The 17,082-nt window shown below is 44.4% G+C and overlaps 1 protein-coding gene across 5 annotated transcripts in view; it reads left to right on the top strand.

Annotated features, from left to right (window-relative positions):
- specc1 (sperm antigen with calponin homology and coiled-coil domains 1) overlaps nt 1-17,082 on the top strand; it is a 61,602-nt gene that overhangs the window by 31,076 nt on the left and 13,444 nt on the right. For all 5 annotated transcript variants that reach the window (XM_068599900.1, XM_068599901.1, XM_068599902.1 and 2 more), the window contains 9 exons: nt 1,431-2,986; nt 5,054-5,261; nt 5,838-5,911; nt 6,277-6,452; nt 10,220-10,383; nt 10,883-10,983; nt 11,083-11,158; nt 11,989-12,133; nt 14,103-14,205. In XM_068599900.1, coding sequence (XP_068456001.1) covers nt 1,431-2,986; nt 5,054-5,261; nt 5,838-5,911; nt 6,277-6,452; nt 10,220-10,383; nt 10,883-10,983; nt 11,083-11,158; nt 11,989-12,133; nt 14,103-14,205 — 2,603 coding nt within the window. The remainder of the gene's footprint in view (nt 1-1,430; nt 2,987-5,053; nt 5,262-5,837; nt 5,912-6,276; nt 6,453-10,219; nt 10,384-10,882; nt 10,984-11,082; nt 11,159-11,988; nt 12,134-14,102; nt 14,206-17,082) is intronic.

Genomic DNA, 17,082 nt, shown 5'->3' on the forward strand with positions numbered 1-17,082 from the left:
TGTTATTCTGCCACTATTCATTTTACTCCCTGCCTTTTCATTAAAATCTCAACCTTAAATGTTTACTCAACATCTATCATTGGCAAGTCCACCTAACGTTTTCAACCGCAGCTGCACACCCCGGGAATGTTAAACGGCTTTGTACCCCGCTAGTTGTGCCAGTGTTGGCAGCTCCTGCCACAGTTGCTAGTTTATTCAATAAGGGGGTAGTCGGTGCAAATTGCCTGTCAATGGCAGAGTACTTAAAGAACCCACAGGGGGAAAGGATTTCCATCCCAAACTAGGCCATTTGTTTGTGGATTTAGTGTGTGTTTGTGTGTGCTGTAAATGTGTGCATGAGCCGCTCAGGGTGATGCGCTGTCTATCTCCGCACACAGGCCGTCTGTCTAGCCTCGGCTCCGTGGGTTTGACGATGATGATAATGTCTGCATGTGAGGGACACAGGGCCGTCTTTGTGTGTGCACTGCGTAGAGTGACTCGTGCCTGAGCGCTCCACGTGCACGGGGACCTTTGTCATCCTTTTGAAACAAGCGACCCTCTTGTGTCGGCATCGCCGTTTGCTGATGATTGGAAAATAAACAATAAAACGTTTTCAGGCGGCACCCTGCTCACGCTGGACGGCACTAAATACTCTCCATATCTGAGAGGGGTCTGGAAAAAAAGGGCTCGTGCCAGCGACCCACGCTGATGCCTTTTGAAATGCCACAGTTGAGCTCCGCTGCAGCCATGAATGACCACAGACAGACAGTGCCGGGCAGATGTTCTGTTGTCCGAGCTGAGAACAATATGTGAATAGGGTACAGTGACCAGCAGCATAAAACTGCTGAATAATGCGAGCATCTGAATGTGACACACTGTCCATTCAATTCATTCAAAAGTGTCATTACGTGATGTTAACACGTCCATAGTCCCAGTATGTCTGTACGCTGATTCTGTTGACCTTCTCTTTCCAAGGTCATGGGGCTAAACTTTTATTTTCCTGGCTGTAAACCGGAATCTGTGTTCAATCAACATCACCATTTTCATCCAGAAGAATCTTAATGCCAATAAGATTTATCTTACATTGTTTTTGTAAAGTTTGCATGTATTGTAGTAATATTTCCCTTTTCTATTGCTGATGTAGTGAATCTAGGTTATGGTTATTATTTATACTAATTGAAAAGGTTTCAATATTTTAACTTGTATGTATTGACAGTCACATATGTTATGTTAATAAACGTTTATAAAGGCTTTATGCCTCGTGATAGAGACAGAGTCAGTCTGCTGAAGTGTCTGTGTAGCTGGAATAAAGAAAGCAATGAGAACCTTTGTTTCTAGATCAGACCGCTCCATCAACTGCTTTGTGGATGCTCTATGCCAAATGCTGATTTGATCTCATGGCTACTTGACCACTGTTTCAATATGGACCTTTGTTTTGATCTGTGTTGCAGGTGCACAAGCAGCCAAGAAGTCTGGTATCCCAGCTCCTCGAGAAATCCCTTCTTCCATAACAAGAGACCGCATCTCTCTGAGGGACCAGCTTAGGAGCTCTTCCACTAAGAAGATGGTTTCTAGTGCCAGCACTTCCAGCCTCTCCACCCTGGCAAAGCAGACACGCAGTTCAACTAAGTCCCGTGGAGATGCAGAGGGCCAGGAAAGGGGCCTTCTGGAGTGCCAGGTGAAAGAGCTGCTGGCTGAGGCCAAGGCCAAAGACGTGGAGATCAGCAATCTCAGGATGGAGTTGCAGTGTTGCAAAGGTAAAGCCTCCACTGCTTCCTCTTCCACCTCACCCAGCTCTGTGTCATGGGAAGAGCCTGCAGCAGATCGAGAGCAGCAACATGTGGCGGAGGCCCTTGTGCTGGTCGGGGACCTGAGGGAGAAGAACGGGAAGTTTCAGAGAGAGCTGGCTGCGCTGAGGGAGGAGAACCAGGCACTGAAGGAAAAGCTGCTCTGCGTGGACGCCTCTCCTCTCTCTAGTTCAAACTCAAGCAGCCCCTGCAAGCCTTTGGTGAACGGCCTGCCCTCAGACTCCAACTCCTTAAGTCCGCAACAGGACAGTGCCAGTCCTCTCAAAGCCTCCGTCTCTTCCAGTTCTGACGTCACCAAGGACTCACCATCACCCGACTCCTCCGAGTTTGAGAAGATCCCGTCTCGTTCAGAGTCGGTGAGCAGCGGTGTCAGTGGGGAAGTCGTCGTAGTGGAGGCCGTAACCAGTGCAGGAGGGCAGGACGCGTCGGTGAAGAGCCTGACGGAACAGATCCACAAGATGGAGGAGAACCACCACAGCACGGCTGAGGAGCTGCAGGCCACCCTGCAGGAGCTGGCCGACCAGCAGCAAGTGGTGCAGGAGCTGACGGCCGAGAACGAGCGTCTGGCCGAGGAGAAGCGCCTCCTGCAGACCTCCCTTCAACAGCAGAGAGAGCGCCTGGAGATGCTGGCCCAGAAGAACGAGACGATCGCCGGCCGACTCCAGGAGCAAGCCCAAGCTCAGGCCCAGAGGGAGGAGGAGCTGGGCAGCCAGGGGCCTCGGCTGGCCGAGCTGGAGCAAAGGTACGGCGAGCTGGTCGAGGGCTCGCGCTTCGAACGGGAGAAGCTGGTGGACATCCAGCAGCAGCTGACGGGCAGCCTTCGGGCTCTGGAGGAGGAGAACCAGGAGGCCCAGGGCCAGGTGCGCTGCCTCCGAGAGGAGATGGAGAGGCTGCAGGCCCAGCTGGACAGAGAGCTAGAGGCCGGAGGTCAGGCGACTCAGGCCGTTGAGGAGCAGAGGGCGACGGCAGACGGCCTCCGACTGGAAAACAGTCGGCTGAAGGCGCAGGTGGACATTGAGAGGCAAAAGGTCGGCGAGTTGAAGGCCATGCAGAGTGCCGGTGACAGCACTGAGGTGCAGAACCTGCTGAAAACAGCCCACGCTGAGAGAGACAGGCTGGAGGTGGAGCTGACGGAGCTGAGGCAAGAGCTGCTGCAGGCCCAGGCCGACACTGAGCATGTGCGATCCACAATGAACAAGGTAGGACGGATGCAAGGTCACATTTGTATATGTGTGTCATAACAGTAAATACACTATAAAGGAAATACTGAATGGGTTAGGTTATAAAACAAATGTTAATAAAGATTCCCATGTCTGTGTTTAAAACTGGACCAGGCTCTTGGTTAGAGAATGTCTCTTTCTTCCACTTGGTTGCTTCTATTGTGTTGTACTCAGTGGAGTGTGTCAAATCCGGGGCTTGAACTTTACTGTATGTGACTCACTGTTTGAAAAACGTTTTGTTATGCTAGAAAGCTCATTAGTTTTCTTGTGTTTAGCAAAACCTTTTAAGAACCACTAAAGAACAATCTCTCCATCCGTATTCACTGAACATTTGAAAAAGCAGGTCACTCCTTTAGAAACATATAAGTCATTTTTTTGTTGAGACTCTGTGCTTTCAGGATTATATTTGAAAGAGACCATGACGGGCAGTTATGGCTGGGGGTTAAAAAAAAAAGATTAAAATAACATTTTTCATAACTTTTGACACAGTCATCACTTTTTCAATATGAACACGAGGACAAACATTTTCCACAATGAAAACATGACCATTAAAGAGGCTTAGCAGCTGGTATCGGGTCTATTCATCACTTCACCACCACAACACGTGACCTCATGTTCACTCAAATAGATTTCATATGATTCCTACGAGTCACTTTGGTTTTCCCCTTAAACACCACGAACACCAGCATGCAGCCTCAGCCATAAGGGGTTGTTGATTCCAAAATTTGGGCGTGTCACCAGGGATGTCGTCATTGTTGGGCTGTGACTGCCAACAGAAGGGTGGTCCGCCAGTGTGTGACCCTCTTGAGTCACGCTCCTGTTCTCTGCCACATGGGTGTGAGGGTGAGGCCACTCCATAACTTCACTCTCAAACATCCTCATCCATTACAGCCACATGGTGTGAGAGGGGGGGAGGGTCCTGCAAAACTTCATCTATTACTTATTTCCGTACACTATGCTCAGAGATCTGCTTACTGGATGACGGCCATCATCACGGTACACTGACTTCAGCTTGTATGTAATTCAATAGTTGAAGCAGTGATCACATGGATCCAGTCAGATCTAATCCAGACTGAACTCCTATTTCCATGAGTCACTGTCACCTTGATGGTTGGTATTATTCTGTGGCCAAACGGTCATTGTCAGACATAGTTAGGCTCATGTGTGAACAGCCCTGCATGGACTCAAGCATAACTGCTGTGACCATTTATCACCACTCATAACCCAGTTGAATGTTGACATCTAGCTTTATATCTATGTGAGCTATCAATGTGTGCTAATGTGCAGTAGTCACACTGGAAAGGATGCGATGCATGATGGGCTAGTTGGACTCACTGTGGTTTCTTTTACTTTGTGCTGCTTGATCTTAAAACCTCCTGTGATCCCTTTTCTAAGTCACATCTAAGTTTGGCCAGATGAAAAAATACATTCTGCCAGGATCAGAACTAAAAGCATTAATGTTTTTCCTGAAGGCAGACTAGAGCCAAGTGAAGCATATTTCTACCAAAAGAACAACCTGATACTTGTGTTGTATAACTCGCTTACACACAATATAAATAGATTGTGTTTAGAGTGCATGTAGAAATGAAATCTCTCCTGAAAAATAACCTGCCTAAACTTTCTGTTTCACCTCTTCGTTAAACACGGGAGAAAAAGCAATTTAGATCAGACTTAGATAATAGATCACAGAGTTTTATTTGTCTTAATTGGAACATAGGGCTTCCATATAAAAAAGTACAATGACATTTAAAGCCTGCTCACACATACTGCTTCTCGTTTCCACCCAAAAGTCTTGATACAAGGTTTTTTGTCAGAGTATCTTTTATCTAATCATTTGACAGAGATGTAAAAAGCACCATCAAGAAATGGAATCACTGCACCACGAGCCTGTCTGAGAGATAAATCATTCATTATTGTGCCAAATGTGACTTCAGTGCTTCCATCTAATTAACTCAGCGACAGCCAGTAATAACTTTCAAATGAAACGCTGCCTCTTTCTTTGATTCCCTTTTCTGAACTGAACCCATCATAATCTCACAAACACAGATGGAGGCCAAATGCCAGCAGCTTCAGGAGCGGGCTGAGGCGAGGGAGCAGGAGCTCAGTGGCCGGGTGACTTCGCTGGAGGACGCCGGGATCCATGCTGAGAACCAGGTGAAGGAGATGAAGGAGACCATCTTTGAGCTGGAGGACCAGGTGGAGCAGCAGAGGGCCGTCAACTGCCACGCCAACCAAGCCGTCCTGGACATGGAGAGTATGTCCTCGTCACTGGCTGCTCACTTCTCTGTGGAGAGTTTCAACCTGCAAATGTCATAACAGAAATTAACCAGTCGGTGGTTTCCAATTTTGAGCCTGTTTTAATCCTCCCTTATGCAAATGAGGTGGACAAAATATTAGAAACACCTCCCAAGTGACATTGAAACTATACCTTTTTAAACTGTTCAAACAAAACCTGAATATTCTAACCTTCATGGTGATTGGATGTATTCCAGGGCTGTCTTGTGGGATTGCATTAGTTTCTGGCTTGTGTACCTTTATAACTAACCTTACTAGCTGGTAACTGAGTAAGAATCAGTGCAAAATGAGGACACACTAGTGAATATGAAATGGCTGAACACATTGTTTCCACAAGCTGTTGACATGGGTCAGAATATATATATATATATATAAACTAATATTATTACCGTGATGAGAATCATTTCTAATACCTAGCTAAAGCTCGGCCGATGGTTTGGTTGAGAAGGCCGTGTTGGATTCCTGTGATTCTGTCCTGACGACAGTACGGTACGCCTGCGGCCCCTAAAACACCTTGAATCATTTGTCGTTGCAGATCTTGTTAAAAACCTGGAGGAGCAGAAAGCTGAAGCAGACCGCCAACTGAAAGTCTTGAACAGACGGATTAAGGTAAGGAAGCTTCGATAGGAAGACCCATGAAGTTCATCAAGCGTCTGTTACTCAAAAGATGATTGTTTCACTTTGAGGCCTGGATGATGTTCTGGTGCTCAGTTTTTTCTTGTCTTTATGCCAAAATGTTCAACCTTGGACGCATCTGTTCAGAGTATTGTTCCAGTAGCATCCGGGTGGGCTGTTCAAACAGGCAGCTATGTATTTTTATTTCTGTTGGACTTAATTTCAGGAGCACTCGATGTCGACATCCAATTAAATCCCAAGGGTTCAGGAACAGTTCCTCTGTCTGGATGAGTTTGCATGTGTCTATACTTGCATCTTCCTGTGTTGCACACTACATATCCATATGTCTGTGTCTTTAGGACGAAAAAGAAGAGTGGCGTCGGTTCCAGGCGGACCTCCAGACGGCAGTGGTGGTGGCAAACGACATCAAGGTGGAGGCTCAGCAGGAGCTGCGTACACTCAGGAGGCAGCTGCAGGAGGAACAGGACCGCAGTGCAAAGCTTTCCACAGACCTGGAAGCCCTGCAGGGTGTCAGGTACCATTTCCACCACACTTTTCTTCTTTTAAATTACTCCCCACTCCACCAATCGCCTTCCTCCCGGCTCCCCTGTTTAGCATCGGGCTGCAGTTCCTTTCTCTCTGAACACAATGTGGACATGAGATACCTGCCAGAGTCTTGCCATATCCCTGTGCACTGTTTTAAACATGTGACACAAACATGTATTATCATTTTAACTCAAGATTCTCTTGCTTAAGAGGTTTACAAAATTCTCATCTGTTGTCAAAGCAGGACAACATGTTGACCTGGATGTGTTTAGTATCCAGACATTATTCAGTTCATATCTCGGCCTTTCAAGAGATTAAATCCTTGGGGTTTCATAGTTTAGGTTTCTGGGATTTGGCAGACTCGGTTGGTAAATTAGCAGTCTCCTGCAGTATTTCCCTCTGTGTATTCTACTCCTTTAAGCTGCTGCCCTCTGTCTCCCTCTTCCACACTGAGCATTGCCTTCTAGTAACATGCAAACTTCAAACTTCACAATAAACTACAGAATATTTATTCAAGAAAATTATTATTATTACTATATAAGAAGGCAGAGAAGCTGCTTTAAAGGGTTTTACAACACAAACACCGAAGCCAGCGAAGCTCTGTCAATATTTCACACCAATGTGTCTGAATGTAGTGCTGTTGCACTGTGGCCATGCAGTTATGTGATTGATTTACGTATCCAGAGCGTTGCATTGGTTTGTGTGTGGGTTTACTGTGTATACATATATATAAGTGTTTTTGAGCGTGCTAATGCCATGGTGTTTTTGACAGTGTTGTCCCCTTTCATTATCATGCCAGGTCAAATACTTCCTGTGGCAAAGTCTGTCAGAGTTGCTGCGGTTTAGCTCTCTGTGTATTTGTTTGGCTGGTCATGGTTTAATGCTTAAAGCAAATAATCTCTAAACTACTTGAAACCTATTCAGTCAAACTACGTCACCTTAGTGCAGTTTTAGTCTTTAAGAAACATTTGGTTTAAAACCAAATGTGACTTTGTTCAAATGTCATGCAGTCCTCTTGAATGTAGTACTCAACTAGTTTGAGACCATGGCTAAAACGGCAAACTTTCCCCAAGATTAGCTGTTACGCTGCGTCCGCTCCCCACCTCCAGCAGCCCCCTGTGATGACCCTCTGACAAGCCTCCCTATGTAAAGTCCAGGTGAGTTCCCTTCCCTGTCAGCCAGCCTGCATCCCTCTCTGTGTGCTGCTGCTGCTCACTGCCCTTCCTCTCTGTGTTTGGCTTCGTGTTGCTTCTCCAGCCTGTCTGACTGTCCGTCTTTCTGTCTGCTGGCTGATTGCACCTTCAGGACTCTCTTTACCTTTCTGGTTTGCTTTGCCTCCTTCTTTAAACCTGACGTTCAAGTATCTGGTGCCACCTGCTGTTCTTTGAATGAATAACCCTCTGACGTTTGTGGTGAGATAGCAGGATGGGTTGTGCGGCATGACTGGATTAAACTCATGCTATGCATCATGTGCTCAGATGCATTCGCATAGCGTCTTTATCACAGAGTCGCTGTGCCATACCAGACGTTATCAGTGACCTTATTGATTCTATGATGTATGCATGGAACAGAGGGTTTTTTTAAAGTCCAGAAGTGCCCAGAGGTCTGCTTTTCATAATAGCAATGTTCAGAAGAAATGTAAGATCTCAATATTTGCTGCATTTGTGCAATGCACACCTAGAGGCATGTTGAAATACAGTGTAAAGAGGTTCATCTTCCTTCCTCTTTTCCTTTCAGATTAAGCACCGGAGCCACTTTTGATACCAAGACGGCAGTAGAAGGGCACTAGAGAAGTGCCCTCCACCGCATGAAGACAGTGTTATCGTTGCACTTATTTGCTTTCTGTGTCATTCAAAATGTAATGTGGTGAGCCAGTCTCATTCAGAGCCACAGGGACCAGTGTAGATGCAGTACACAGAGAGTCTCACGATGCAGAGTCCGGCTTCAATTTCTTTACCCTTTAAATAATAGTTCTGTGTTTTTCTTTCTCAATGAATGTATTCTTTGTATGTACATTTCTTGACCCCTGTTAAAGAAACGGAAGAGTCCTTTTCATACTGTGCAAAGCTGGTTTGTGCCTTTTTAGAAAGTTAAGATGGTACAGTAGAGTAATAATCTGTTACATAAAGCCCCAGAACAAAGTCAGATGTAAAAACACAACATCAGAAAATACCAATTTCAAGGCAAGAGCGATGCTGAAGAACTGTGTCCAGTTGAAAAGCAGTTGGCTCATGGGTTTTATCAGTCCAATTACTTTCACTTCAACGTCTGTCTGCTTATTTAAAAGTTTAAAATTATGATCTGTTGAAAAAAACAACAAAAAACATTTGTTTAAGATGAGTTTGGTGTTTGGTACTGAAATGAAACTGAATGCAGTATCTCTAATTAACCACTAGATGGCACTACAGAACACACAATTTCCATACCGATGTCATCACTGTGGACATCCTGCTGTCATTTGCTCTGTTACTGTGTATTTGTCATTTTGATGATCACTATGTTGTTGTGTTTTTTATCAATCGACAGAGAACATCACCAGGATGAGTTTGATGTCAGCCATGCTGGTAGATCCAGAACACTGCCAAAACTAGACTCTCAGACTGCCACTAACACAAACATCCGTACCTCAGAGTCATGTTGTACACTCCTCAAACGTACCAAAAGGTTAAAGGTCCATGTTGACACAATACATGAGAATACTGTGCAACAGATTTCTTAAATGATTATTTTTCCACTATCAGATGAGTTGAACTCATTTTCTAACCTTCAAGTTCATCTAGAATCACACGTAGACATTTTAACTGAACCTGAAAAGGACTCAAAGCTTTGATACTTTCCATCAATCTTGATTCACTATGTTAAACATGTAGAGAGATTTATTCAGCATCCTTTTGATCCTCAGAGTGTGATGTCACTCACTTTAAAAGATACGTCACTTATCACACGGTTGATTTATTTCACCCTTGAGCCAAACCCAAACCCAGACACAGTATCATGTGTTGTAGTGTGATGGCAGAGTGCAGGATCTCAGGTTTCATTGAGAGAAGTTCAATTTTTATTAGAGAAATTCAATCTGCTGTGCATATTTAATGAAAAGCCATACTGTTCTACCGGATGATAACTGGTGCTCAAAATGTAAACATTTGGATATGCTCGAGAAAAACAGATTTCCTGTCTATGGTAAAGCCATTTCCTGCCAAATACAGTGGATGTGTTGTTAATTTATTGTGCAAAGAAAGACTGGTTCCACGCCTGTGAAAGAATAAATAAGTGTACCTTACATCTGTTTGACTGTTGCTCATTAGGCAAATGAATAAATTACATTACACCAGTCCAACTGTGGTTGTCTCTTTCAGTCTTTCAGTCTCTGCAGGTGAGTTCAGTGCAATGTTGAAGAAACAGATTCCTTACATGTCATTCATCACTGATAGACGGTCCTAATCCCCTCGCTCTGGAGCCGGGAGTCCAATGTCCAACAGGGTACAACGTGCCTTGAGGACCGTTTGACTGCAGTTGATCATTAGTTATTGACAGCTCTCCAGTTTGGACTTCGTTCACATGATCTTGTCAATTCGGGGCGTAAAACCTCTTGTTTTGAGAACATTAATTCAAAACTAATCACCAGATAATCTCATAAAATAAATACAGTAAGGTGAGGGGCTGTGAGTCTCATCGCACACGCCGTCTCCTCTCCACAGGTGCATGCATGCTTTGTGTTTGTCTCGACACAGCAACCCTGTTCATTTTGTGTGTCAGGTCCCGAGGTGACGAGGTGAGCGGGTCCGACTGCGACACCAACCGCCACCGGAGCGGCGTCTCCGTGATCCCGACCACACCCTGCGACGCCAGCGGAGATGCCGACTCAGAGCCCGGAGCTACCGTCAAATCCCTCATTAAGTCCTTTGATACTGTTGGACAGAGTGAGCACCGAGCACTTGGACACACACACACACACACACACACACACACACAGGGAATCCCAACACAGCAGTGTAACTATAGAGGAGAACAGCTGGTGGGATTTCTGTCATGTCTCTCCAGCGAAGTCATGTGTCGCTCATTGTCTTGGACCCTGTGTGTCCTGGGCCGACCTGCAGGACAGTGTCAACAGAAACTGAACTTTAGAGGCATCATAAAGGTTTTTATGGCAGAAGAGACACAGCATATAATCAAATGATATTTAAACAAGAATCTGATCAATACAATGCATGCAGACTGTGTGGACTGGATACTACACACAGATGTTTAGTGCGAAGAGAGTATTTGGATGTTATTTCGCTCCTGGTTTTAAATACTACACTGTTTAAAAATGTATTTATATTTGTTCTCAAGCTACACTGAAGGTGAGTCATTTTCTTTGTGCCTCACCGTTCTCTTTCTGGACAATAATCAATGGCTTTACATCATCTGGTCTTTCAGATGGAGTCGGCCACACAGTTCAAATGCATTCCTCTCCGAGATCCCCGCTGAGTGGGATCCCTGTACGCTCTGCACCTGCTGCTGCCGTCTCCCCCGTCCAGGTACACGCCGACACAGCTGTCCTGTCCAGATGTAATAAAGAATATAACTTCCTGAAAGTGACTCACATGAGATCTCTGTTCTGTGTGATCTTCTTTCAGAGACACACGTGCATAAAGCCACTGTCAAAGACGTTAGAAAAAAGAATCAACCACGGAGAATTCTCTCATCATCATGGTATGTAACACAAATGTGGGTTTAGCTGGAAGCCATGATGTTTAATTTACATGTACATCCATATTTCATTCATGACGAAGGGCCTCGCACGCGGCTGTCAGGTCAATGGCTGGCCAGCAAAAGTGCTTCTCTGAGTCATTTCCTTTAGAGATGAGTAAGGCTGAAATGTTTACACAGAGTTAAATCAAGAGATAAATGAAGATGTGCCATCATCCGCCTTCTGTTGTTTTCGTGGGTAGTTTTATGATTCGATTCTCTGAAAGCAAATACTGTGAAAGTGAGGACTGAGCTCTTAAAATGTCTGCATCTACAGTCAACAGATGTTCCAGCTCCTCCGACATACAGTAACATGTGCACACCCACGTCTATTATGCATTAAAAACATACTGATGATGCATCATACGTATAGAAAGTGACACCATGTAGTATGTCATTAAAACAGCAGGTGAAAAGGTTTTGATCCCTGATCTTATTCCCCCCCCGTCCTCTCTCAAGCTGAACCTTCAGCGCTCATGACGTGACCGGGTGTCATGGTGCAGAATGGGGCGACAGTAAAGACTTGTTCAAGCAAGACGGAGGCGCTCAGGCAGCGTTATTGTAAGAATAGGCTGAAAACTGAAGGTGACGGGTTTTTAGTGACTGTAGATTTGAAAAATCTGACTTTTTATCATGAGTCCTATAGTCGCACGTATGAATTTGCTTTCCATTTGTAGTCGCTCTTGAATGTTTGCCCTCAACTTCTGTTGCATTCCTACTTTACAAATAACTAATGCGTCTTACTTTGTAATCCTTAAAATATATTATGTTCCCTCCCTTTCTGACTCCTGCAGAGAAGCTGTCGGGCTGCGGTGAAGACCTGAAGCCCAACAGCCTGATGAGGAAGAGCCCTTCTCTGGAGTCGGTCATCAAACCTCCCGCCTCCCTCATCAGCCGCACGGCATCCTTCAGCTACAACCGAGGCAACAGCAAACTCAGGTGGCCCACAGCAAGGATTCAGTCCAATCGCTGGGAGACAGCTCCACTTGTTTAGCTGTGCAGGTTTCATTGGAACAACCTTCCTTAAAGAGCAAAACATGAGTTTCTTTTAGTTTAAAATTAGAAAACATCAGTTTATATATATGAGTTCTCAACATGACTGTTGGTTGACAACGAAGGAAATCTGACAGAAACACAAGTTGAAGTTTTTCTGCTCACACAATGTCAAGAAAATACACATGGAATAATAATAATAACCCACCTATCTATCTATCTATCTATCTATCTATCTATCTATCTATCTATCTATCTATCTATCCATCTATCCATCCATCTATCCATCTATCCATCTATCCATCTATCTATCTATCTATCTATCTATCTATGTATCTATCTATCTATCTATCTATCTATCTATCTATCTATCTATCTATCTATCTATCTATCTATCTATCTATGTATCTATCTATCTATGTATCTATCTATCTATCTATCTATCTATCTATCTATCTATCTATCTATCTATCTATCTATCTATCTATCTATCTATCTATCTATCTATCTATCTATCTATCCATCCATCCATCCATCCATCTATCTATCTGTCTCTCCATCAAGCTGTTTAAATGCCCTCCCACGTTAACATCTTTGTACATTATTAAAGTAGATGTAACCTCCATGCAGCCTCTCAGACAGCAGGACATCCCCGTGTTTGCTGTGGTTTCAGGCTCGTGTCATGATATAGCTAATCCATCACTGCTGATGAACACATACGCTCATCAGCCCTGTCTGAAAACATCGGTTCGGACAGGGCCTCTCTGCTTCCGGCTAGAAGTAATGAATTTAGCAGCAGAGCCGCTGCGAGCTGTGGAGGGTTCGCCGTGCTCGGATCAACGACCGTGCCTCGTGGTCTTCCCATGGCCTCGGCTCCAGCTCCAGCCCCCCGGGAGCAGACCCTCTGGATGCTACTCCAGACGGGCTTTTGACCAATCTGGTGTCCCGCTTTCCATGTTATCCGTCCTGTGATGACATGCAACCAGTGCACTGTGTATGAACATGTAGGCATGAGCACATGGAGATGGAATTAAGTTGAGAAGAGATCGTAGGGGAGGGAGGGAAGCCAAAGCAAGCGTCCCATCCTGAAGCTGTGAGTGTTTGGCTTCACTCCAAAGTAATCTTCAACCAACTCTAGACATAAATAAACTGAACCGCAGAGACGCTTCAATCTTGTGATGGTAACATATACTGTAACACAAGATACAATAATAATTGTTTTTGCTGAAAAAGGAACATTTGTAAATTAGATTAACTAAGTGGGAAAGGAAATGGGAGGAGTATCACGTCACTGTGTGAATGGATCACTTTGATTCTTTGATGCCAGATTGTGTTTTCATCTTTTCATCATGGTTCTGTTCTGTTATGCAATATCATCCTGTCAGAATATCCATGTTATGTATGTTATAAACATCATGTTTAATGCTCTCGTTATCATAGTTTGATGCACAGTGTTAGTGTCAGTTATTTATTGCATAAAATAGTCTTTTTCTGCAGTTTTCCCTCTGGTGTGTAAAACAGGACTGATTTTAACTTTTTAACTTTCCTGATCTAAAAAAAACAATCTTTACAAAATAAGACGGAGTAACATTTGTAGCTCCTGGAGCAAAGTGATGCATAATGCCATGAGGGGAAGTGTGGTTATAATCAAGTGTTTTTACATCACACATAGGAACTAGTGTCAGTCATACAAACTACTTCCTACACAAGAACTCTGTCTGGAAGAACTGAATGTACACATTCTTATACTACAGTAATTACTTACACAACGTGTACTATTATGACTCTATGACATTGTCACGCTGTTCCTTTTCTCTCTTTGTCGCTCTTTCTGTCTCTTACTCTATCTGTGTGTGTGTGTGTGTGTGTGTGTGTGTGTGTGTGTGTGTGTGAGTGTGTGTTCCCCTGGTGACAGTGTGGAAAGAAAGGACCCTTTGGCTGCTCTGGCGCGGGAGTATGGAGGATCTAAGAGGAACGCTCTACTGAAGTGGTGCCAGAAGAAAACAGAAGGCTATCCGGTAGGGATCGCAGGCCGGAGAGCGCTCTCATACAAGCGGCCTCCGTTCACGTTCACACCTGCTTCCCTCTGCTCTGTCGTCTGCAGCTTTATCTGAGTCTCTTTACATTTTCACTCAAAAGTTACACGACAGCTCCCGCTGCTTCCCTTTGTGTCGCACACATGCAGCGTCGGACTGTCGATGCCATTGTGTTGGGTCGTTACTTCATAATTGTGTTGCCATCACTGAGGCGTTAGACGGACATACCTGTTCCTCCCACCTGTCATCTCACAGAGTGGCACGGCGGTAATGGAAACAATGCTGCGAAGCACTCAATGTTACCGACACGCTGGATTTATGCAGGTGTGTATTTATATAGCCCGGCTTGTTTTTATGCATGGCCATTTGTTTATGCATTGTTATTGTGTCGCGTCCCCATCTGTGTTCCCCGTGTCCATGGAGCCCAGTGCTAACAATCACCTGGCTTAGCTGCTCCCCTAATACCCAGTTTAAGGAGCCCATTGAGCCCAGTGGGATTACAGATTAGTAATCATCATGTTTGTGTGCCAGATTGCCAGCTAGCTAATGCTAAAACTCTCACTGACACGCAGACCGGTCCCCACCTGCAAGAGGCGAGGCGAGTTTATTTGTGTAGCACATTTCAACAACAGGAAGATTCAACGTGCTTCACGTGAAACCATTAAAAGCATCAACACACAATGCAGAAGACACAGGATTTAAAAGCAGTTCAGAACACATGAAAATAGTCACAAAGCAAAATAAAAGTAGCAGAGCAGTTAAATAAGTAAAATGCAGAAAACACCACATCTCTCCATGTGTCCTTTACCTAGATCCCTACCAGCTGACTCTTATTTCATTTCTCTATCAACTAAAGGCAACAGCAAACAGGATGTGAAGCCGCTGAGGCTCTCAGCAGCTTTCAGGGATCTTGTTCCAGATATCCAGAGCAGGAAAGCTGAACGCTGCTTCTCCAAAAGAAAAAAAAAGCAACTGAGCGTTGTGTCTCAGTGGCTTGACCAAGTGTGAAAAGGCTCCGGTGTCGATAACCTCTAAAAAGCTAAAAATAGAGCCCGCTTCGTGAGTGATAAATGCTCTGAATAATAGGAGGAGTTGTCAGATCAATAGTTCCTCTTTCTCTCGCACATCGCTGCTCAGTGAACTTTGAGTCACCCTCCCTTCATCTCAGCTGGGCGGTTTGTCGTCCGCACGGCCGCTGTTGGTGAAACACGCACAGAACATCACCTGTGATGGAAATATGCGATGAGATAAACCTGCTGTTGAGCCACAGACGGTCTGGCGATCTGCCCGTCAGAAGGTGACGGAGCTGTGAACACATTGTTTAGATTGTCACGGCCCTTTGTTAGTGACGCTGGCTCGCCGTGGAAGGTCACGGGTTCAGGAACCATTTCCACCTCCAGGCTCATGCTCATTTACTTAAGGAAGACTCACAGGAAACTGAATTATTGGAGCGGACAATGTCAAGAAATTCAGCTCATATGGAACAAAGACGGGGGCGAATATTTTCACTATGCAAATTCAAGTTCAACACATGTTTTTAAAAGAGATTAAAAAGGCTTAACAAAGTCATGCGGCATGATGTCTGCAGGCATTTTAAGTTGCGCTGTGTAAGAGTCAGTGATGGAGGAATATATATATATATAGAGAGAGAGAGAGAGAGAGAGAGAGAGAGAGAGAGAGAGAGAGAGAGAGAGAGAGAGAGAGAGAGAGAGAGAGAGAGAGATTGAAAATGTTCTTAAGGTGAACCTCATTTTAAATACTGGACTTGTGGAGGATACTTTAATCTACAAACCTGTGTCATATCTTATTGGTTCATCAAATGTTACGATGTTAAATACATGACTTAAATCAATGAAGTGCAGTAGAAGTTTTGCAGTAGCATTGCATTAAAAATACTAAAATAAAAAGTACTTTAAGGTCGTTCATCTCTGGTAGACGGTCTGCTAAAAGGCAAACGGCTCCTTGTATCTGATCTCAGTTCAGTTCAGGACAGTTGGGTCCACATGAAACCTTCCATGAGCCTCAGTTCCAGTTGCGTATGGAATCTGTGATCCTCTCACAAAGGGCTTAGCGACACAGCGTGATTATTTACAAGTATCAGGAATGCAGTAAGAAGATTTGGCGACGAGGAGCGTTTCCTTCTGGCTCAGCCGGTCCGCTGCTGGAGGACCGAGCCTTCGCCTTGTGCCTTGTCTCCAGGAGTGCCTTGTCTCCAGGTGAGCCTTGTCTCCAGGTGAGCCTTGTCTCCAGGTGAGCCTTGTCTCCCGGTGTGCCATGCGCCGACATGGAAATGGATTCATTCATAGAGTATCTGGCAGTTAACCATCACCAACTATATGTGTGACTGTACATTTCTATATTGTTTCAGAGCAGTTAATCATGATGCACACGTGTTTGCAGACATAATTATAAGCTGGAAGCGTTTATTGCAACAAGTACGTTGAACATGAGAGGAAAAATATAATAAAAACAATAATCATAGCACAATATTAGATACATACAGTCAATAACGAATAGATTACAGTACTTTAAAAGTATATATTTTAAAATAAACGTAATTAGAGAAGAAGATAAGATGTGCATTCAATGAGTTTCCAGCAAACTTGTTTCTAAAACTTTTGTCTGTTTTCACAAACCTGTTTGTTGTCTCGGTCCACAAACATGCAGCTGCTAGTATTAAGTAACACATTATCATGGTGTCATCATGGTGATTGATGAAGAGACGCAGATGAGTCAAAGATGTCTTCACACGTTGACACATCTGTATTGAGCAAAATATTTTCCATCATATTTTGTGCATGAATGTGAGTTTCCCAGCAGAGATGAATGAGCGCGTCTGTTTTTGACCTCTTGGGATTT

The sequence above is a fragment of the Clinocottus analis genome, unplaced genomic scaffold (genome assembly GCF_023055335.1).
Source record: "Clinocottus analis isolate CAN_PGR_092001 unplaced genomic scaffold, fCliAna1.0.p SCAF_5, whole genome shotgun sequence".
Lineage (NCBI taxonomy): Eukaryota > Metazoa > Chordata > Actinopteri > Perciformes > Cottidae > Clinocottus > Clinocottus analis.